This window comes from Nothobranchius furzeri, chromosome 2 (assembly GCF_043380555.1).
Source record: "Nothobranchius furzeri strain GRZ-AD chromosome 2, NfurGRZ-RIMD1, whole genome shotgun sequence".
NCBI classification, from domain to species: domain Eukaryota; kingdom Metazoa; phylum Chordata; class Actinopteri; order Cyprinodontiformes; family Nothobranchiidae; genus Nothobranchius; species Nothobranchius furzeri.
In genome coordinates this window covers 85,024,914-85,047,399 of record NC_091742.1, presented here as the reverse complement: position 1 = coordinate 85,047,399, position 22,486 = coordinate 85,024,914, and the positions used below count along the sequence as shown (strand labels likewise).

Below are 22,486 nucleotides of genomic sequence, written 5' to 3'. Positions count from 1 at the left end.
ATATAGCACTCACCACACACAGAGAATCACAAAGAATCACACATGGTTCAAAAACAAAACAAAACAAAACAAATCATAAAGTCATTAAATCATAATGGTTGTGACAGTGCGAGCGTTCTGCCACTGTATCCCGATTGATCATGTGCCCTGGCTACTTGGCCAAGGGGATGTCCCTTTGGCTGACTGGTTAGCGCGCATTCTGGAGATCGAATCCCACCCGGGCACTCATTTCTCCACCTTGCCACATAAATTAAAATCAAAACAGCCAAGTCATACAATTATAAAATACCATAAAACAGATGAAAGATGATTACAAATTTGAGTTAAAAATAAGAAAACAAAAGATTTATGTAAAAGCAGCTTTAAATGAATGGGTCATTAGCTGTTTTTTTTTTAAGTTTCCAAACTGTCAGTGCTACATAAGGATAAAGGAAGATCATTCCAAAGTCAGGGTGCAACAGTCTGGAAGGAGCGATCACCTCGACTTTTATGTCTGGTCTTCGGAACTTCTAGAAGGTTCCGTGTGTGGACCTGAGGGCTCGGGTTGGAGCATAAGGCTTTAACAGTTCAGTAATATAGGGAGGAGCTTGACCATGTAGAGCATTGAAAGTTACAGTCAGGATTCTAAAATTAACTCTAAAGTTAACGGGTAACCAGTGCAGAGACATTAGAATAGGGGAGACCAGGGATAGTTGTAACACTCTCCGTTTAACTGGTCAGAAGCAAACTACGTTGCTGTCATCAGTACCGTTTATGCCCACTTGCAAACTGACTACTCTTGTGAAACCACATGTCTCTAAGTTGAAAACTAAACTAATTTCAGGTGAGAAAGTAAAAATTTTCAACACAAATATTTTTTGCATTGTGTCCATTGTGGTATAGATACAATTGTTTGACTGACATAAGCTCAAGCAGCAGTTTCTCTTCTTTTATTTGATATCTAGCACAATTTGATATTAAGTTAAATGCTAAAGTTGGTTAGCTTTTTAATGGTAACCTGGCATGGGTTGGGTTGTAACAGATCTGAAACTGTGCCACAGCCTACCCCCTACCATGTTGTCATTTTACACTGGTCTCAGTTTTACATCATGTCTAGGACCCATAATCAGCCAGGGGTGTGAGTTAGGGTTAACCCTTACCCTAACCCTGTCCCTGCAGAAGAAAAAAATGAATCAAAAGGCCTAAGCCTGATGACACAATTGATGACTCGATGATGACTGATGACAAAACATGACTCGTAAAACATGACTCGTCAGACAATGATGAAAATGTCTGCATTCTGTGCTTGGAGCACTTTGATAACTCACGGCCAAGGGAAGAGTGGATCAGACGTCAGCATTGTACATTTTGGACTCATGAAGCCCATGAATCAAAGTGTTTTTGTACATTTACTAGGGTGGATCTTTTTAGCATAATAATTGAACTGCTACATCCATCTCCAAGCAGTCTTACAACTCACCCCAGCACTCACCCCTTACAGGAGCAGTACAGCTGAATGTCATCTGCATATAAGTGATTAGAGACATTATGAAAATAATTAATTATCTGTCCAAGAGGGTGTACGTACAGTAGAAACAACAGTGGACCCAAAACAGAGCCTTGGGGTACCTCACATAAGATGGGTAGAATCTGACATGATTTGGTTTATACAGACACTGTAACTTCTGTTAGAAAGGTACGATCTAAACCAGTCTAGAACAGTTCCAGCACTGTGAATTCCCTGTGTCTGCAGACATCACGGTGTCACTGGAAACTTTAAGCCAAGCTGTTTCTGTTGAATGCTTTTTACGAAAACCAGATTGGAATTTGCCAAAACTGTTGTCTACTTCCAGAAAAGTAATAGTTGATCTGCAACAACTGTTTTCAATATTTTAGAGATAAAGGGTAATTTAGAAATGGGTCTGTAATTTTTAGGCTGAGATGAGTCCAAACTTGGCTTTTTAAGGATGTGTTCAATAACTGCATGTTTAAAAACAGATGGTACAGAGCCAGATTGTAGAGATACATTAATAAAATCTACAATGCATGGGGCCAATTTGGTCAAACATCTTAATGAACACGGTGGTAGGGATAATATCAAGAGTGCATGAGGTTGGTTTTGCGTGTCTCTGAATGAGGTAAATGTCCTGGGCATTTACAGAAGTAAAGAAGGACCATCATTGGGATGGAGGTGGTTGGATGGGAGAACAGGGCTATATTGTATTTGTCTGCAAATTGGCAAAATATCTCAAAAACTACTAGATAAATTGTAATAAAACTTGAATCATTGGACGTTCAACTACAACTGAATCTGTTTTGACCATTCAACATGGCCTCTGAATCTAAAGAACCTTAGTCAATTCACAAAAGGCTAAAACTCATTCAATTTTACTGGTATAATAATTTTGAGTCATAGAACCTAAAAGTAATTCAATACGGTCTTGTGATAATGTGTAGGATTGCACATATGTTATAATGTACAGTTTTGGTATATTATGTAGTATTAAGAAGCATTTTGGAACATTGCCATAGAAACGTTAGCGATATTTGCTCTTTAATTACTTTAGATTTCCAAGCAGTAGACTGCTGCTGTTCTGAGGAACCTTTCAGTCAAAAATCTGGATTAAACCAGGTGATACGATGATCAAGTCGCACTTGTATGATTTTCTACCTAATCTCTGAGAGCGCGTCATTTTTACTGGTAATCATCATCGCGATATAATTAACAGTATTAGTGGAAGTGATGGCTCATTAATTCTTGGTTCCATGAAAGGTTTTGTCCTGTCTGAAGCAACATTCATTCCAAGAACAAATGTTCTAAAATTTAAGTGGAAGACCAGTCCTGCCACATTTACCTGATAAAATGGGGACATAGGTGAGTGGGTGTGGCTTGGGAATATGAAATCACCTCCTTTGCTCTTATAAACAGGTGCACATGTGTAAGACAGAGACACCTGCTACCCGAGACTGAGCAGTCTAAACCCAACCAAACAGAGGAGTTTTTGAAGCTCTTTGTACATTTTTGGACCTTTTGCTACATTCAGGTATCAAAGCTTTTACACTTTAATATATTTATCTAAACAAGCTGATGCTTTTGAGTTATATCATTGTTTTTTAAATGTGTTTAACCAACATTTTAACTATGAAATACAACGTGGCTTTCAAGTTATAGACCAGAGTTTTGCAGGTGTAAATTGGTACTTGTGGAGACATGTTTGGTCTATTTTAGGATGGTAGCTGGAACTTTCAATCCTCAAAAACATCTTTAATCTTTCACAGACGCATACAAATGTTTCTTTTTTCTCCTAACTGTAAATTTTGATGAACTGTCTTAACTAAGCACTAAAAGATAAGAAAGATGACTCGTTATCCCCACTGAATCAAATGTAAATCATCGTATTGGATACACGTTTTAGGCTGCCCCTGGTCAAACTTCTGGGTCGGGGCGGTATCAACTAGTGTCCGTGTACGAAAAATAGCCCTTTCACTGTTTATTGTTGAATTAAATTCAAATGAGTTTATTTATAAAGGCTAAATCACAACAAGATTTGTCTCAAGTCACTTTACAAAGTAAACATTCTAACTGAACCTAATTATTATCAGTGCATCAAGTCCAAGTCATTACGCCGATTAGTTATGCTAATTCCTTCCTAAGAAAACCCAGCAGGTTGCATCGAGTCGCTGACTTGTTGTGTCAAGAGTCTTTACAGCAATCCCCATACTAGGCAAACATGTAGCGACAGTGGAGAGGAAAACTCCTCTTTAACATGACTGCACTGATATATGATGGTAGCAGAGAAGTGCCCGTCTCGGGGTTTGCGGGATTGAATGCAACTCAGTCTGTCAGTCGTGTCCTTGGGCGAGACACTTAACCCATTTTGTGTGCTGGTGGTGTCTGTGTTCAGCAGCCCCACCTCTGTGAGTGTGTCCCAGGGCAGCTGTAACCTCGCTGTAGCTCATCACCACCAGTGTGTGAATGTGTGTGTGTACATGAATGGATAATTGGATGTGTTGTGAAGCACCTTTTTTTGGGGGGGTGGGGGGTGGGGGTGGGGGTGAGGGGGGTCTTTCCGTGATTCTCAGCGTGATGGACCTGTTTAATGTGATGATGTGTCATTAACAGTTGCAGCAGAATTATTCTGATGCCAGGTCAAAGCCACACTCTGATATAACTCTCCAGTTCCTTCAGTGGGAGGGTTTTAATCCCACCACTGCCACCACAGCTTGTTGGTTTTTACTAATCAATTTAAAAGAAATATCACTCGCTCTGAGCAGAAACGTGTGTGAGTGTGTGTTCACTGCACCTCAGTGACTACTAGAGACTTTTGCACCAAGGTGTTAAATGTTATTTAGTTTACTCTGCCTTTGCTGATGATGTCATTGATCCTTGTTGCCATGGATTTTTGCTATAATCTAGAAACATGATAATTAAATCCTCTCAAAGGACAAATGAATGCATTATTGAAGGTATTTCACTGTCATGCCTAATATAGTTCTGCTTTTGTTGTTGAACACTTTGAATCGTAATTTTGTTAGACATGTTTGAGCTGCATCAGCGGTTTTGAAACACAGTCGGTGGTAGTGAGCAGCACTAAGAGAAGGTCCAATCAGGGGCGCGTCAAGGGAGTGGCCTGGGGTAGCACATGCCACCCTTGGAATCTGATTGGCCACCCCAGGTGCCACCACACTAATTTAATTTTAAATAGGCTTTTCATTGTCCACAAAAGGCTTGGGGGTGAAACAAAAAAAGCATAACCATTGGTGCCACCCATGCACAAAGCTGGGCCTCATCTGGGCCACCCCATTTTAAAAGATCTGGACACGCCACTGGGTCCAATCTCACGAGTCATTACTTCTGACCGCTTCTGACCTGGAAATGACTCTGTCTGTGGATGGGAGGGTACCTACCATACATTTGATGTTTATAGAGACAGGAATGTTTATTATTATTGCACACACAGCGACACATGGTTAGGACCATTATGAATATGAGTTTGGTCAGGTTCGTGGAGATTTCTTCTTATGTCCTGAGAACAATACCTGGATAAGCAACCGTAGTGTGTGCTAGGATTGAGACGTATGTAGCTGTGATTCAAAGCTGCCAACTTCACACGCTCTCACACCACACCTCTAATCTGTCACGCTGAAAAAGCAAGAACCTCCCCGCCATCGGACGCCATAGGGATGCCACACGAGAGCACCCCCTCATCTCACGCATGGAATAATGCAAAAGTTGACAGCCCTGGAGCTTTGAGCATGAATGACTCTTTTACATCTGTGTACATGTGGTTACCTGTAAATAATACGTGACTCCTCGGGTCAGAATCTGGTCTCGCTTCATTCCTGCCGTGTTTGGATCATCCTAATCTGATGGGTTTTTACTGACAAAGGAAAGTAAATGTGCCATAACTTCACCCTGCTCTTGGTTCAACTTCTGTCGCGGTCACACTTCGTCTCCTTTAAACAAGCGAAACGCCACCTCGTCATGGCAACAGGAGTTTGAGCTTATAGCATTACAAAAGAGGCGCTTTTGGGAAAACTCTTGATTACATTTAAAAAGGTGGAAACTGATATAAACGCCAGTGCTTGTAAAACTTAACGTGAAGATGCTCAATAGACTCAAACACAATAACAGACCTAAAGACCATGAATCCATTAGTACATGTTTAGTGTCCTCAGTAAAATGGGATGTTCTATCCCTTATGGTCCATACACCACCACCTCGACCTGCTAGAAGATGACTTCCCCAAAACTATTTCCTGTAAAATATCGGGAAAAGAATTACAAACAAATGTTTCAATTGGTTTTCTGTTAGTTGACTAAACACCGGGTAAAGTTATAACTTCCACTCTTCCCCATAATGTCCAAACTAAGACGGTTTTATAAACTACACCAAAACACACTTAAATCATCATCCAACTGACCCTTACTTTGTTTCCAGGATGGCGTTGAATGGCAGTTATCTCTCTCAAGAGCAGTTCCAATGTTCCATATGCCTGGACGTTTTCACAAATCCTTCCTCCACGCCGTGTGGCCACAGCTTCTGCATGGCCTGCATCACCAGATACTGGGATGGATCTACAGTATGTGGCTGTTCCTGTTCCCTTCAGTCATTTCTCCCTTCTGCAGCAGCTTAAAACCTCATCCCCTTTGTAATTCTCTCTCTTTCCACCATGGTCTCTAGGTTTACCAGTGTCCTCTGTGCAAGAAAACCTTCCAGAACAGACCAGACCTCCAGATAAACAGGACTCTACGGGAAATCACGGATCAGTTCAAATTCATAACTGATTTAGATGTGAAAGGGAAGAAGAAAGGGGCGAAAGGAGCGGAGGGGAGCAGATCGAGTGAATTATTCCACAAGCTGAAGAAAAAGTTGCCAAAAGCTGCTCCAAAGGAAATCTTTAACATAAGCAGTGGGGCTCTTTATCAGGGTAAGTCGGCACAATCAATCCACTTTTAAATAAAGCAAAAACAATAAAGTTCATGGGGATCATTAAAGGGGCCACAAGTGACAGTGGAAGTCTGCATTTAATGCCAAATGTTAATGAAAATGATGATGATCCAAATGCAGAAAAGGCTTTTGTTGCTGGCAACTAATGTGAACGTTACACGGGTCAGATATTCTAGAGGAACACTCTTAAATATTTTAGACGTGACGTTCTGGAAGAGCCAAAACACAGGTGACAGAGATAAAACTAAAACCACTCGTAATTATTAGGAAAAACAAGGGGTATCAGTTAATTAAGCTTCACTTTCCACTTCTTCGATTAGCTACATAAAAGTAAGAGAGACAGCACTGCTATACAAGCAGAGAAGAGCTGCTACGGAAGACTGGATGACCAAGAAGGAGTGCACAAAACAATGTGTTTATTTTTGGAGTGTCGATGCTTGGAAATAGGTCTTTGTGGAAAAAAAAATCCATGAGTGCTGCACCAAAACGTGTGTGTGTGTGTGTGTGTGTGGGGGGGGGGGGGGGGGGGAGTTATATTTTTGATGTACATAGTTTGCTTTGCACTGATACACACCTCTCAGATGTGAGTTTGTCTTTTGTTGAGGCTATTGTTTTTCACCTAGAGCTGGAATCAAAACTGAAACAAACTTGATTAGTCATAACTTTTGACACCAGCTGTATGTAAATGACGGAGAAGACACAAATGTCTTTTGTTCTCTGCATTCAGTCCTGGTTGTTCTGGGATGTCTCGCAGCTATCTGTCAGTGAAGGATGCAAACAACCACAATGTGTGAACACACTAATGGGAACCCGTGGGTTTACGCTCCCAGTGATATATGACAGTTATGTAACCCAGAAAACATGAACAATCTATGGGTGCATTAGGAGAGTGTCATGTTTAAGGTTGCCATACTCAACATTAACAGTAAAAACCTAACTAGCATTAGAATCATTGTTCTCTAGTCTCCAGACTACTTCTTTTGTCTATTTTTGCAGCCTTTTCTGCTCCAGGGGAGTCCAACTTTCCACCAGGCATAGCCACGATGGATTCATCGGTACCACTCCTCACTGCTGAAGGAAGTCCGAACAACACCTCCGCACATCCACCGTCTGTTTATCCCAGAACCCACCCCAACGGCCGCAGGAGGTTCACTGTCAGTGGTGCAGCAATCAGCCACAATTACCCTTTGTGTGACGTCCACCAGAGAGGAATAATAGTGTGTATTTTTAATATTCACATGCAGCAGCTCTGTGTGCTCTCTGGTTACGGTGTAACATGTAGCAATAATAAAGATAATGTCAAATTAAACACTTTATCTTTGCTTTCAGATGTACTGCAGGTCTGACCAAATGTGTATCTGTCCTGAATGTGAGATCGAGGACCACAACGATCACGACACAGTGACCGTGGAGACCGAATGGATGGAAACCAAGGTTGGAAAAATCCAAGAAAATGAACAGACATTGATTATATTGATGTTTGTAAAGAGAGTTTTTATTTTATAAGCTTAACAAGAGTTGCAGGTTCAGTCTGTTGCAGCTGTTGTGTCTTCAGGCACTTAACCCACCTTGCCTTGTGGTTGTAGTCGTAGGACCCGGTGTGTACAGCAGCCCTGCCTCTGTCAGTGTGGCCCAGGGCTGCTGTGGCTATGGCACATCACCACCGGTGTGTGTCTGGGTGAATGATGGTTGTGGTATAGATGGTGCTGTATAAATACAGGCCATTTACCATTTTAATATGAGTGAAATACACGCGATTTGTGTCGGCCCGAGCTGGGCAAGCAGCCCATCGGGATGGTGCCAGAGTGCCAGATAGGCCAGTCCACCCCTGCCCCCCGATGTAAACAGAGCAAAAATATTATATTTGTCATTCATTCCAGTCTCTGACACAATAGTGTCAAGTATCATTAATTTGTTAATAAGAAATGTTCCTGCTTTCTGTATCAGTGCTTCAAGTATTTTAAATGTAGACGGTCCTTGTGTGTGTAGACTGGTAGAAAGTGCTTTGAAAACTGTAAAAACTTTGTTTGTAGACGCAGCTCAGAAAGTCAGAGGAAGAGATCCAAGAGATGATCAGCCAGAGACGGAGGAAGATTGAAGAGATCAAGACATCTTTGAGTGAAGTAGAGGTAACACACACACACACACACACACACACACACACGAGTCTTCACCCTGGGACTGGGAGATCAGGCTTCAAATCCCGGTTGGGTCATACCAAAGACTACAAAAATGGGACCCAATGCCTTCCTGCTTGACACTCTAAGGGGTTGGATCGGGGGTTTAAACCACCAAATAGTTCCTGGGCGCACACACACTGCTGCAGCTCACCACTCCCCATGGAGATGGGTCAGATACAGAGGTGTAATTCCACCAGCGTGTGATGATGAATAATGGGACTTCACTGTTGCTCAGTTGATAGTGGAGCCGTCTGCATGTAGTTTCCATGTTCTCCCTGTTTATCTGTGGATTCTTTCAGGGCTTCCTCCCATAGTTAGAAAATACCCCCCCCCCCGACCCTGCAAGGATAAACGGGTGCTGATTATGGATGGAATATTTAATTTGTGTATCTTCCCCTAGTTTTAACAAGTTGACTTGGCCATTACATGATTTGTAAAAACCTTTGATGATATTTATCACAATGTGTAAAATGTAGAGGTTGAATAACACCAAAGCAACATCTAGTGTGTGGAGGCTGTAGCTGCATCAGCAGAAGAAGGTTTCCAGCCGTCGGGGTGCCAGGTTCTCTGCAGATATGTGGAATGTTTTATTTGGGTCCATCTATAGGCTTCACATGAACTCACTCTGGTTTTAGATCTTCTATGGTTGCTCCTTATCTGAGAAGGATCACAAAATAAATATTTGATTATTTTAAAATTAAAATATAAGCTTTTAAAGGAAATGCTGTATCTTCATTCTGCACACCTCTAAATGGCCCGTGGAGGTATTTTTATAGCTTTTCATTAAACTGCTTCATATTCAACCTTTACATTTTTTCCCCATTTTCTCCTTCGACTGACTTTCAATTACACTGAATCTGATTCGGTTCCGCAGATGCATACTTTCCTCTTATTTAGAGGTTGCAAACATCTCACAGATTCATGTGCATCTATGGAAAGATTTTTTAAACTAACTTGTTGACGGCAGTAAAGATCTAAATCCCAATGACCTCTGTAGAGGGCGGCAGAGAGGGAGATGGCAGGCAGCGTGTGCCTCTTATCGAAGTTGGCCTCTGCCATCGAACGCTGTCAGGCGGAGCTGATGGAGGTGATGGAGATGGGCCGCAGGGCCGCAGAGAACCAGGCCGAGTCCATGATCCGGCAGCTGGAGAGAGAGATCGAAGAACTCCTGAAGAGAGAAAACGCTCTGACCGAACTGTCCAAATCAGACGACCATGTCCACTGTGTCACGGTTGGTCCGAGTTAAAAGTTTAATCTTTCAAGACCCAAATGAGATTTCTGGAGAACGTATATTTATTTCTTCATACTTTCCCCCTCAGACTTTCTCTGGCCTCTCCAGACCTCCAGCTACCAAAGACTGGTCTGGAGTGTCCCTGAACTCTGATCTGAGAACAGCGGCGGTCTACAGATCTTTGTTAGCCACAGTGGAAAAGTTCCAGGAAGAACTGAAGACAGCTATGGAAACTGGTAGGTGGTGTGCAAAACACAGACCAGACTGAAATGCTAAATAATTTTAGTCAAAATGATCTTTCTTAAGATATTTGGGTCAATCTGGGGTCTTGATTGGCACCAAAATACTGCCCTCTAGTGGTGAGAATGACCATTTAGACCTGAGTTGTTTTGTGTTGGGTGTAAATTTTCTATTTCCCCCAAACTATTTCATATCAGTATGCCCTTATAGACAAGAAACAGCACAGTTTTTAAAACATTTGATGTATTTTTAGAAAATAAACAGAATATGTTTAGTAATATGCCACCCACGGCCTTTTCTTCCAGTATTATTAGAAAACGCCATAACAAAATTAGTGTTAAAGTGTATTACTGTAAATAAATGTAAAATATTAAAATTTTAATTCCCATCTTCCTACATAAAGGACACACATTGATTATATAGGGAACATTGGGTTAAAAACAGCATTAAAGCCATTTAACTTCATACTGATGGCATTAAATGATGCTTAGTGAGGGTTTTATCACACCGAGCTTTTTAAGTACTGGTAAGAAACGCAGGTTTCAGCTGCTGATGTTTCTGTTCAGGTTTTCCTGTCCCAGTTCCTGAAACCAGTCTTGCACGAACACACCACAGTGAGTGTTTCTTATGGATAATGTCTCAGATTCAGTAATTCACAAAAACAAAACAAGTATTAGTTATGATAACCATACTAATTTATTTTTGACTGCAGGAGGAAGGAAGATTCAGGAATATGCACGTATGTTACATTTGTGGACTAACCTAATGTCTTTGTGAAAACTTTACCTTTCTCAGATTCTGCAAAGTTTCTTGAGCTTTTCACTTATTTATCTTTGGTTCTGAGAGTTTTTAGTTCTTAAACGCTAAAGTAATTATTTTTCTTGGTTTGGATTCAGATCTGTTTCTCTATTACACAAAAACAAAATAATACATTCTTAAAATAATACAGTTTCTCTTGATTCTTTCATTTGTCAAAACATTTATTTCCTGTTGCACTTTCCAATAAAAATTCTTTAAATTTAAAGACCAAGTTCACTGAAACTGTTTATTTGTTCTTTTGTATTATGATCTCTGTGTTTAACATGGAGGCTAAACGTGGACTTAGCCAATCCCCGTTATCCTTCTGCTACAAAAATAGAAGAAGAAACTCTAGGATTGGAAAAGCCTGACAGATCTACATCACACTGTCACTTAACATTCTTGGACTCACCCATCTTGACTCACGACAGGAAAGACTGCTGTTGGTTTAGCGTCCAGGAAACAGCAGAGAATGTCTCGGCTAGCAGCAGCTAACTGTTAGCATTAGCAACGACAGAACTCCTCCAGACTTGTGTTATTTGTGGAGATAAAACATCGATGTTGCAGAGCAAATGGAAGCAGTGGTAGAGTTGTATTGCTCTTGTCCAATCAGAGGTTAGATGTCCAAATATCAGGAAATAAAGTCCAAAACCTGCTGTTTCTGCTCCCCTCTTAGAGGTTATCTAACACAGAGGTCGACTGAAAAAGGCTTTAACTAGAGATTACTGCAAATGTGTTGAAAAACATCAAGTGAACTTGGTCTTTAACTACCTAATCTGCTCTTATGAGTGTTATTATTCCTTATAGTGGACGTCACCCTGGACTTCAATACCGCCCACCCCAGACTGGTGCTGTCAGAAGACTTAAAAATTGTGAGACCCCTCTAAAAAACTTCTTCCTGTGTTCTTTTTTTAAAATCCCAAAGTGTAATAGGTGGTGCTGATGAGATGTTTCTCTCTCCAGGTTTGGTGTGGAGAGCGACACCATCATGTCCCAGACAACGCAGAGAGGTTTGACAGAGTTGTGTGTGTCCTGGGGAGGGAGGCCATCACTTCTGGGAAACATTATTGGGAGGTAAGAAAAAAAAAACACTCACTTTAAAAACCTACAATTCTGGCAGCAACCATTCCTCAAAGGACCAAAATGTTTCATTTATGTAGATTTTTGTTTCCTTCCAACCTTTTTCTTCGTTTCCATCTTTGATTGTCGTGTTTCCTACGAACAGGTGGAAGTAAACGGGAAGACTGACTGGGATCTGGGAGTGGCCAGGCAGTCAGTCAACAGGAAAGGGAAGATTGATTACACTCCAGACAACGGCTTCTGGTTCCTCAGTTTAAGGGACAGGTGGGATTTGTTAAAGGCAGATTACACCACTCATCAATTTAATGGCTAATGGCTAGGCCAACTAAGTATAAGCCCCAAACAGTTTTTTTGATTCCAAATTGTTGTATTCCGTTTTTCTCCATTTCCTACCCAGGAATAAATACGCCTTCCGCACTGAGACGTACACAGACGTCCAAATGAACCTCCGACCTCATAAAATTGGAATATTTGTGGATTATGAGAAAGGAGAGGTAAATAATTTGTTACATTTTTAACATATTTGTTTTATTTATTTATTTTTACTGAGCGTGGATAGTAATTATGTGTATTTTGCTCTGCAGGTATCTTTTTATAATGTCGAGGCCAAAACCCACATCTACACCTTCCATGACGTTTTCACTGAAAACATCTACCCCTTCTTCAGTCCTTGCACTAATAAATCAGGAAAGAATGACATGCCACTGATTATCACACCAGTGCACTTGACCGACAGGAGTGTGGGGGTGTTTAACTGAAACAGAGAGGCAATGTAGCAGGTGTGGTCACTTACATGGTGTCGAAAGTGTGGGGAAATGAACCCTTTATTAATGTTACTTAGTACACTATTGAGCATTAATAAGTTATTACATGAAGTATTAACAACTGCTTACTATTAATGTAAATACAAAGTAATGTATTACAATGCATGATGGGTAATATGTACACATATGTAAAAGTTAGGTCACTAAGTAGTAAAAACCAATACCCATATTTTCTGGAATTCAATATTAAGGCCAATATCGGCCGATTATATTGGTAAACCGATAATATCGGACACACAGTTAACAATTTTGTGAATGTTAATAAACGGACCCTTACTGTAAAGTGTTAAGAAAATATATATAGTATCGGTACATATTGGTTAACACAACAGCTGCAGCATTAAAGAAGCAAGAGCTTTCCTTCTTTCAGGTATATTTTTTTAGAAATCTGTAAAAGTGAAACTTTTATCCTGTTCTGTGACATAATGTAGGAAATACATCAAATTTGATTGCTAAGACCGTCCCCCCTCCCATAGAGCCCATGCAAGTTGAATTGCGCATCACTCAGCATTAGCCAATAGCATTAGACATCTGCTCACATACAGATATCAGCCACAGAGTGTGCACACATTTGTGGACATACCACGACAAATGCAGGGTTGGGGACATTTCTTATAGACAAGCAAGTCTTTAAAAAAATGTGTTTTAGCGCTGTGGTCCAATCAGAGCTCATGAATCAGGGACGTTGTTTCCAGCCTTAACAGCAGTTAATACAAACATAAAAACAACTTTTAGTTTGGCTTTGATAAAAGACATTCATCATTTAGATGATGGTGTTAATTTGTTAACAACACTGTAGAACTGAATATGATGAAGCATAACAAAGTTCTCCAACAAGTTTTATTTTGAAGGTACAAACCAGCTGAGAAGAAACTTCACCTGCTGTTTCCTCCGTTCTTTGTGCCATAAAGGAACCACGTGTATAAACCGGGGTTCAAACTGAGCCGTGTAGCTGTGAATTATAGATTTTGGATTGCCTTCATACTTTTGTTTGTTCTTATATCTTTTTGTTTAATGGAGGATTTTTGTATTTAAATGTACATCTTGGGTCATAAAAAGCGTTATTGACAGAAAAATGAAGTTTCCCAGGAACCTGTATTTTAACTGAGTCTGAGGGTGATTTAAATAAACTTATTAATGAATCTTTCATTTAGTTGTTCACACTTCTAAGGTCAGGAATAAACTATAAGGTCTAAAAGGGATTTGATTTGAGAGAATTCTTGTGATTTGGAATTAATCAATTTTTCTGTTCTTCAATTTAGAAAATTTATATTTCAGAAATATTTTGTCTCAGTAGAATATTTCATCTGCTTATAAGTCATAAAGTCAACAGAAAATACAAATTAGATGTGACTTTAAAAATATTTTCATTTAATAAAATTCCCCTAGGGAATTAATTATACGTACCAAACTATCCATGAACCTATTTGAACTGGATTTAAAAAAACTTGGAGTGTTTTTAGTAAGAGTTCATTGTTTTAAGATGAATTGTTTTGATTTTTTCCATTTATCACACAAACAGTTTCTTATGGTTTTAATGTTAACTAACCTCTGGTTTGCTTGTAATATTTATATTAGAGGAAATCATTAACTCTAACTATGTTTACCAGAAGGAACTGGAACATTATTGTGGACAAATATTATCTGTATGTGTTAAAATAATCTGACAACAAATTTGTGATAATCTCATAACAGCTAAATATTAAAATGTTTCCTCTATTCTGTGTTTGTCTTTTATGTCATTAATCAAAAAGGCACATAAAAGTTTTAGAGCATCAATTAATTATCCTAAAATTAACTAATTTCATTAGAAAATACATATTTTCAGAAAAGGAACTTGAGCCTTTTGACCTGCAGCAATGGACTGTGGGTAATACCCTTCCCACACTGATGCATGAACATGAACTTGAAATGGTTATCCATGTCTTTATCTCCTCCCGTCTAGATGACTGTAACACACTCTTCACATGTTTTACAGTAACAAAAAGCCCTTGACCGCCTTCAGTTGGTCCAGAACTCTGCAGCGAGGCTCCTAACTGGAGCAAACAAAAGAGCACACATCACTCCTATTCTAACGTCTCTGCACTGGTTACCCGTTAACTTTAGAGTTCATTTTAGAATCCTGACTATAACTTTCAATGCTCTACATGGTCAAGCTCCTCCCTATATTACTGAACTGTTAAAGCCTTATGCTCCAACCCGAGCCCTCAGGTCCACACACCAGAACCTTCTAGAACAGGGGTGTCAAACTCAAACTCACAAAGGGCCAAAATGAAACTCTGGGACGGAGTCGAGGGTTCATACTTAATATTTTTTGAAAAAGTGACGGCAAATTTGCACATTTTCTTTATCAACATACATGCAATTTTGAACCTTTAAATTTGGAAACAAACATATTTCTGCATTAACACTGAATGTGGAATAACCAAATTACACACGAGCAAGTCAGTTTTAAATAAAATGCATCAGTGGTATTCATTACTTGTGGTGTATTCAGTATTTTTAAAATCTATTCAGGATTTATGTTTTCTTGTTGTTTATTCATTTTTCTTATTTTTATTCTCCTTTTTTTCTCCTGTAATACGTGTCATCGCTGCTGTGACAGCTTTCCCCACTGAGGAACAATAAAGGGATTTTCTATTCTATTCATCTATCTGCAGCCTTTCCACTTCCTGTTTACTGTAGGTTAAATCTTTTCTCACGTGCCAACAACAAAATAAAAATATCATTTTATCTTAAATGAAAATGCAACATCTCACCTGTTAACTTTCATGGTTTGGAGCAGAAAAAGAGCATAAAACCAACATATTTAAAGCTCAGTTTGCTCCACTGGTTTACTGTGATGCTCACCTGTTCCAGCCAGATACCTGCATCATGGGGTTGATCTGAGGAGGAGACTCCTGTTGTTTTGTTCATCTTCATCATAATAATGACAACATTAGATGACAACAGGTGCTCACATAGGTTTGTGCTGATGAACATGTCTGAGCAGCTTGACCACGTTGTTGTGTGTCGGGGAGGAAACACAACGACAGCAGCCAGAGTCGTGCTGGTTTGAGCGTGTCGCTGCTCGCTGGAGTTATATCAGCTCTCTGGACGTTAGTTGGAAAACTTTCTCTTTCAGTCGTGAACACATTACTGAGCAGTTAAAATCTCCGTTTCTGGGCTTCAATGTCAGAAAATAGCTGAGTGAACTCGGCACTGAGTGAGAGGAGTGTAAATTGTCCGAGACAGCTGAGCTGCAGACACCGGCAGCAGACGCTGGAAAAAACACAAAGGAGGGGGCGCGTCGGCTCCGCGCTAACGCCGCAAAACATCATGGGAGTTGAAGTCTTTGCGGTAAAATCGGCCAGCCGGCCAGTTTTAATATATTTTTGATATTTATCTCGCGGGCCACATAAAAATGCTCTGCGGGCCTTGACCCTGACATATGTGCTCTAGAGGTTCCAAAGACCAGATATAAAAGTCGAGGTGATCGCTCCTTCCAGACTGTTGCACCCTGACTTTGGAATGATCTTCCTTTATCCTTATGTAGTATTGACAGCCTGGACCCTTTTATTTAAAACTGCTTTGCCTAAATCTTTTGTTTACTTTTTTTTACCTCAAGTTTGTAATCTTTCATAGATTTATGATTTTTTTTAAAGTTTATGACTGTTTTTTCTGATGTGAATCTATTTGTTTTGAGATCATTATGATTTTATGACTTTTTGTTTTGATCTATGTGAAGCACTTTGTGATTCTATGTCTGTGATAAGTGCTATATAAATAAAATTTACTTACTTACTAATAGGTGACAAAGGGCAGCCTTGGCAGAATCCAACTGACACTGGGAATGAGCCCGACTTATTGCCGGCAATGTGGACAAATCTCTGCCACCGGTCATACAGGGACCCATATCAGAGGGCCTGGTACCCCATTCTCCTGAAGTACCCTCCACAGGGCCCCCTGTGGAACATGGTCGAACGTCTTCTCCAAATCCACTAAACACATGTAGATAGGTTGGGCAAACTACCACACACCATTCAGGACCCAACCCCCCCCCCCCCCCCCCCCCCAAGAAAATAGGGCTGGTCCAGTGCTCCACGAGCAGGACGAAAACCACATTGCTCCTCCTGAATCAGAGGTTCGACAATCCAACGAACCCTCCTCTCCAGAACCCCTGAATAGACCTTACCAGGGAGGCTCAGAAGTGTGATCCCCCTGTAGTTGGAACACACCCTACGGTCCCACTCTCGGCTAGCATCCGTCACACACTGCACCCGACTCCTTTGGCACCTCCCACGAGTGGTGAGCCCATGGAAAGGGGGATCCACGTTTCCTCTTCGGGTTATGCCCAGCTGGGCTCCATGGGTGAAAGCCTGGCCACCGTGCACTCGCCAATGTGCCCGAACTCCAGAGGAAAACAGTGATGACCTGCATACGGGCGAGGGAACACTGTTTGCATATATATTTTTCCTCATAAGGGGTCTTTGGGCTGCTCTTTGTCTGATCCCTCACCTAGGACCTGATTGCCATGGGTGACCCTACCAGAGGCATAAAGCCTCAGACAACTTAGGTCCTAGGATCATTGGGACACTCAAACCCCTCTACCACAGTAAGCTGGCAGCCCAAGGAGGACCACATTTAATGTGTGAATATACTGATGAATAAATCATTAATAAATTCAACAAGTAGACTCATGTGGTGTATTCAATATCTGAAATAAAGCATTATTTCAAGAATAAACAATTATATTGATTCATTCATCACTGTGATGCAGTCAGGCATTATTAAAACACTTAAGATAAAACATTTAGTTTAATTTAATTGTTCTTAAACTGTTAAGTAAAGAACTATTTTATATCTTTATTAAAAGGGGCTTAGATAAAAGTCTCGTCTCCTGTAGAGGTGCCTTGTGTCTTGTGATAAGGACACTGGACAAGTTAAGAGATATTATCGCCACCTCCTGGTGCCAGGTCGACAAATGATGTGTCTTGGCAGAAAGTTAACCGTTGGCACATTCGATAAATACATGGCCTCGGCCACGTTACAACAGATTTCATCACCTTCAGCTTACGACAGGTAACAGATGCGTGCTCAGATTGGTCCCTTGCATCAACCTGTGACATGGTATTATGTTACAAATTCACCTTTAAACCCACAACTGCACTCATGGAGTATATGTGGCTTAGAACGTGAGAGCAGGTGTGAAAGTCTAGGTGTTAAAGTTCTAGAAACAGCTGAGATCAAAGAAGATGAAAACAAATGTGTGGAAGGAGCCTTTAACTGATGCTGAATCAGAAGCGGTCATGTGAAGCTGCTTAAATGAAGCAGTCAAAGAAAAGGTTTGTGTGGCAGGATCATTTCCTCTGATGAAGCAGACGGTGGTGTCAGTGAACTCCAACACTTTCTCATCTGGTCTGTTCAGAGAACACAGCTGTTACTGTCACCACAGCACATCTGCTCCATTCAACACATCTGGATCAGTTCTGTGCAGATATGAGCAGACAGTGATAGTTGATGAGACTGTCAGCTGTTGTTTTGTTGTGTTGATGCAGGCTTGGAAGTTGTTTGACAGCAAACACGATAACAAAGAGGAACAAACACACACGTCCCATTGAGACTGATGATTTCTGTTCCTGTTTATTGGTGTCAGTGAAAAACTCCACTTTGATTCTTTTCAGCACCGGCGTTCCAGAAAGGATGAAGACAACATTCCCATCAGATATTCAGTTAACAGAAAATGGATGAAAAAAAGGTCTTGAGTTGGACTTATTTACATATTCAGATTACATGTTCTGATTTTTCTACATGTTTTTTGTTTAAGTTTTAATTTTAATTATTGATCATTTAAAGTATTTCTCTGGAGATAAAAACATAGAATCAGCAAATGTTGCTCAAAAATACAAAAAAGAGGAAAAATAAATTATTTGACAGAATAATTATTCATGTTTTCATTTATCATGCTTTATGCTTTTATTATAATTATTCATGTTTTCATTTATCATGTTTTATGCTTAATGATTTTACCATTTGATGCTTAAACAGTTGCTGTATTGTTAAGTTCCCTCATGAGACTTTAAGGGTATTACAATCTGACCTAATGTGACCCAAAGATGACCCGAATAGATCTGCTGATCTGTCAATTGCTGACTCGTGCAACTGCTTGCTACTCATCGTGTGATTAGACACTGAAAGTTCTTTGTGAAATAATGAAAGCTCTTTGTTTGAAACTTTTAACAATTAAAGACTGAGAGCTGTGTTTTCTCCCCTCCCTTTTGTAACGTGATGAAGGAGCTGTTCCAACCAAGATTATTTCATCTTTTCCACAGTCCCTTTGACGCAGTGCCAGAGTGCATGAAACAGCCTCAAGGTCATGCATTCACTTCTAAACTGTTTACATTCCAGCGATGAAGACAGAAGATGCTTTCTTTTCTTATATTAAAAAACCAAAGAACTATATTTTCAATAAAAGCTAATCAAATCAACTGTTAGTCAATAAAAACCATGTGACCGATCTGTGAAATCACAATGTTATGATTTAATATGTTTTAATAAGTGAATGACTTATTCTAGCCACTAGACACGCTGATACATTAAGGTAAGTAATCACACGACACATTCCTGTTGCAAACCCAATCAGAACCTTCATGTCTGAAGCGTGGCTGAGTCTCTGTGGTGTTTATTTAATCTGTCAGCTGTGATTCGTCCAGAATCATAAACATCAAGATTAATAAAACAGCACAACGCCATTTTAAGATCAGTATTCAGCCAGATCTCGAGATCCCCTGAAGTTCACCGCATGCTAAGTGAAGTATGGACCGGCCATCTATACTCCCCTTTTTAAGCTAGAACCGCCAAGCTGGGAAATCCTGTCGTTGTTATCAACAAAACAACGGTTCCTTCAGAATAAAAGCTGAATCCGCTGACCCAAAGGGGGGGGGGGGGGGGGGGGTTCCTTTTGACGCTGTGAAACACCTGTTGCTTTTTTACCTGGAGACTATCCAACGACTGGTTTGCCGTGCTGTCGACGCAGTTTCATCGGCTCCAGTACCAGAGGAGGGTCCATGGACCTGGGAGCCTGATCTGTACGGGAGTCTCACTGAAGGGTATGTAGAGTGACATAAATGGCATCTCATGTGTTTATGACCACGGTTCAAACGTTGATCAGTTAGGAGCAAAACATTATCTCCCACTCAGACTCGCTTCTCCAAAACGAAGGTTCTGAACTGACATCGCACCAACACACACTTCGCCTCACATTCCATTCCACGAGCATTCATCATTAGAGAGTTAGTTCTGTTAAACTGTTTAAAATCATTAAGATAATACATTTTCTTAAACGTTTGAAGTCTCTCTCTCCTCTCGTCTCTCAGTTCATGCAAAGTAGAGCTGAGGAAAATAATCAAATAATCGATGCATCGGGATGCGGACATAAACGATTCTGCATCGTAGAAGAGTACGCCATAATCGATTATAGTGGAATGTAGTTTTGTTGTTTTAACGGCGGCACCAGCGCTGCATCCAAATCTGTCAGAGTGAGCGTCCTCCACATTTACCTCCGCCTTAATGTGGTACTGCAGGGCTGAGCGCTAGAGTTGTCACCGAGACCGAACCGGAACCGAATCAGCCCGACCGGTTCTGTTGGATTTGGGCCGTGAATTATGTTAATTGAGCGGGTTGTTGTGCGGCGCGCTCTGCTCGCTCGATCAGCAACCGAGACAGAGAGAGACACTGTCTGCTCACACAAGAGAGACGATCGGAGGACGCTCCTCCAAACCGATGCTCCAAACACGCGTTATTATTTTCATAATTTAAATATTTCTCCTGGAAGCGCTCAGTCAGACTGCTTGTTGTAATGTAGGGAGATCCGGTCTTGGGGAGGGGGCGGGGTCAATGATGGCGGCTGCAGCGTGATCGTCTGTCTCTTTTATTTAGGGACACGGAGAAGTTAAAAGGAGAGAGAAATAGAAGAAAGAAGTTCTTGTTCCACTTTATTCTTTAGTTTCATGATGATAAACTGATGTTAAATTCAGCTTAAAGAGAAACTGGGAGGAAGCTTTGGTTCATTTTAAGTTACAGGAGGTCTCGTTTCCTATCTGCTCCTCCAGAGACAGCATGGACATGAGGGTTACATGGTGAGGGTCACACAGGACAGGTTAGTGGAAAGGTTTGTAGTTAGCTGGTTAGTGAAATAGATCCATCAGCTGGGTAATTTAATCCTAATCCAGCCCACAGCCTTCTGGTGTTATTATCAGAAAGAATAAAACACACATCTTAAATATTATTGGAAGTGTAGAATTAGTTTTATGTTTTATTATTTTCTGCATCAAACAGAACTTGATTCATTCTCCAACATTTCAGAAATGAACCACTGGGTTCAAATGAAATTAAGTCAAACATTTCATTTGGTGTTATTTCTGACACCCTTCAACTGCGGCATAAATATTTGACTCTAGAGCTGCTCAGAGACATTTAACACTCATATATGAACCCATTATGTATTTTATTATTACATTATGTGTCCTGTAGGTTTTCAGTACTTTTTTAGATTTTGTGAGTTTTTGCAAAGCGTGTTTTCTCAGCCTGAGGCGTGGTGCTGAACGAGGAAACAGATGTTTTACTTTGTTAAATCTTCTTAAATGTTTAAAATGTTTTGTCCTAACCTGTTGTGAATGGAGAGATTTTGAGGGATGGCAGGTTGTGTCAATTACGTTTTAGATAAAAAAAAGCAATTATCTGACATCTTCTATTTATCGATGAAAACAAATCAATATGAAATAATCGTGATGCATCGGGATATCGAATCGAATTGAATCGTTGACCCAATAATCGTAATCGAATCGAATCGGGAGACAAGTGAAGATTCACACCTCTAATGCAAAGTGTTTATTTAATTTCCCTGTAATAAAAAGAACCAATCTTCTGATTTAAATATCCCAGTGTCCAGAGATGGGGTCCATACTAGATATGGACCTTTAATATCTATGGTCATTAATTTAATTTGAAACTTTTTAACCCTTACACTTTAGATCAGCTCTTCAGGCATGTTACTAGGGAAGCTCCCAGCTTGTAATAAATAGAGGTGCTCAGATTCCAAAGGCCAGGATGGTTTGGAGGAACTGTCAGCTCAGTGGAGACTGAGTTGGTGTGGCCTTATTCCATTCTCGAGCTTAAAACAGAATTCTGACTTTTGTGTCTCTTTCCTTGTGTTGTGTTGTTATATGGTGTCTTAAGTGCATAAACCTGACATAATTCATCATCATGATCCCGTCAGAGTCTCTTTCTACACAAACTGCTGCTTCCACCTCTGAGGATCATCAGGACTCAGCTCATCTTCTCTCCAGGTCAAAGGTCACCAAAATTACTCCCACCTGTAGAGAGAGGAGAGGAGGTGACTTCATGTTTCCAGACTCTCTCCATCAGCTGTCGGTCAGTGATGCAGCACATCCTCCATCAGCAGCAGCTTCCTTTCAGCTCTCATGTTAACGTGTTGGAGTGAAGCTCACACACCTGCAGAGACTTTTAGCATCAAGCGTGTTTCCTCTGCAGGTGTGACTCCAGTCCACAGTGGAAACATTTTGCATTCTATGATGTCCCTGAAGACATCTGGATCAGACTAATGACAGAAAGACAGCTGGACAGATGTGCTGAGTTGACCAGCAGATGTTCTGCTCTGTAGAAAGACCACATGGCTCCAAAATGGAAGCCTGCTTTCTGAAAT

General features: G+C 40.5%; 2 protein-coding genes across 2 annotated transcripts in view; one reads left to right on the top strand and one right to left on the bottom strand.

The window, feature by feature from the left end:
* The first annotated feature begins 2,920 nt into the window (after positions 1–2,920).
* LOC107397387 (E3 ubiquitin-protein ligase TRIM39) lies at positions 2,921–12,717 on the top strand. Its single transcript, XM_070542333.1, has 15 exons — positions 2,921–3,023; positions 5,921–6,062; positions 6,164–6,410; positions 7,427–7,647; positions 7,760–7,864; positions 8,464–8,559; positions 9,608–9,841; positions 9,930–10,077; positions 10,648–10,695; positions 10,794–10,820; positions 11,687–11,751; positions 11,843–11,953; positions 12,105–12,223; positions 12,357–12,453; positions 12,544–12,717. The coding sequence occupies exons 2-15, from the start codon at positions 5,922–5,924 to the stop codon at positions 12,715–12,717; spliced, it is 1,833 nt and encodes a 610-aa protein (XP_070398434.1). The 5' UTR covers positions 2,921–3,023; position 5,921.
* A 5,669-nt stretch (positions 12,718–18,386) lies between these two features.
* LOC129160753 (NLR family CARD domain-containing protein 3) overlaps positions 18,387–22,486 on the bottom strand; it is a 272,871-nt gene continuing 268,771 nt past the window's right edge. The window contains exon 25 of the mRNA XM_070548078.1: positions 18,387–22,136. Within this exon, the coding sequence (XP_070404179.1) occupies positions 22,127–22,136 (10 nt within the window). The 3' untranslated portion in view covers positions 18,387–22,126. The remainder of the gene's footprint in view (positions 22,137–22,486) is intronic.

What these genes read in the sequence shown, in the direction of transcription:
- LOC107397387 (XM_070542333.1), top strand. Translation starts at nt 5,922, where the DNA reads ATGGCGTTGAATGGCAGTTATCTCTCTCAAGAGCAGTTCCAATGTTCC. An exon ending in TCCACCAGAGAGGAATAATA is followed by an intron (nt 7,648 to 7,759) that starts GTGTGTATTTTT and finishes CTTTGCTTTCAG; the next exon opens with ATGTACTGCAGGTCTGACCA. An exon ending in TGGATTATGAGAAAGGAGAG is followed by an intron (nt 12,454 to 12,543) that starts GTAAATAATTTG and finishes TTTGCTCTGCAG; the next exon opens with GTATCTTTTTATAATGTCGA.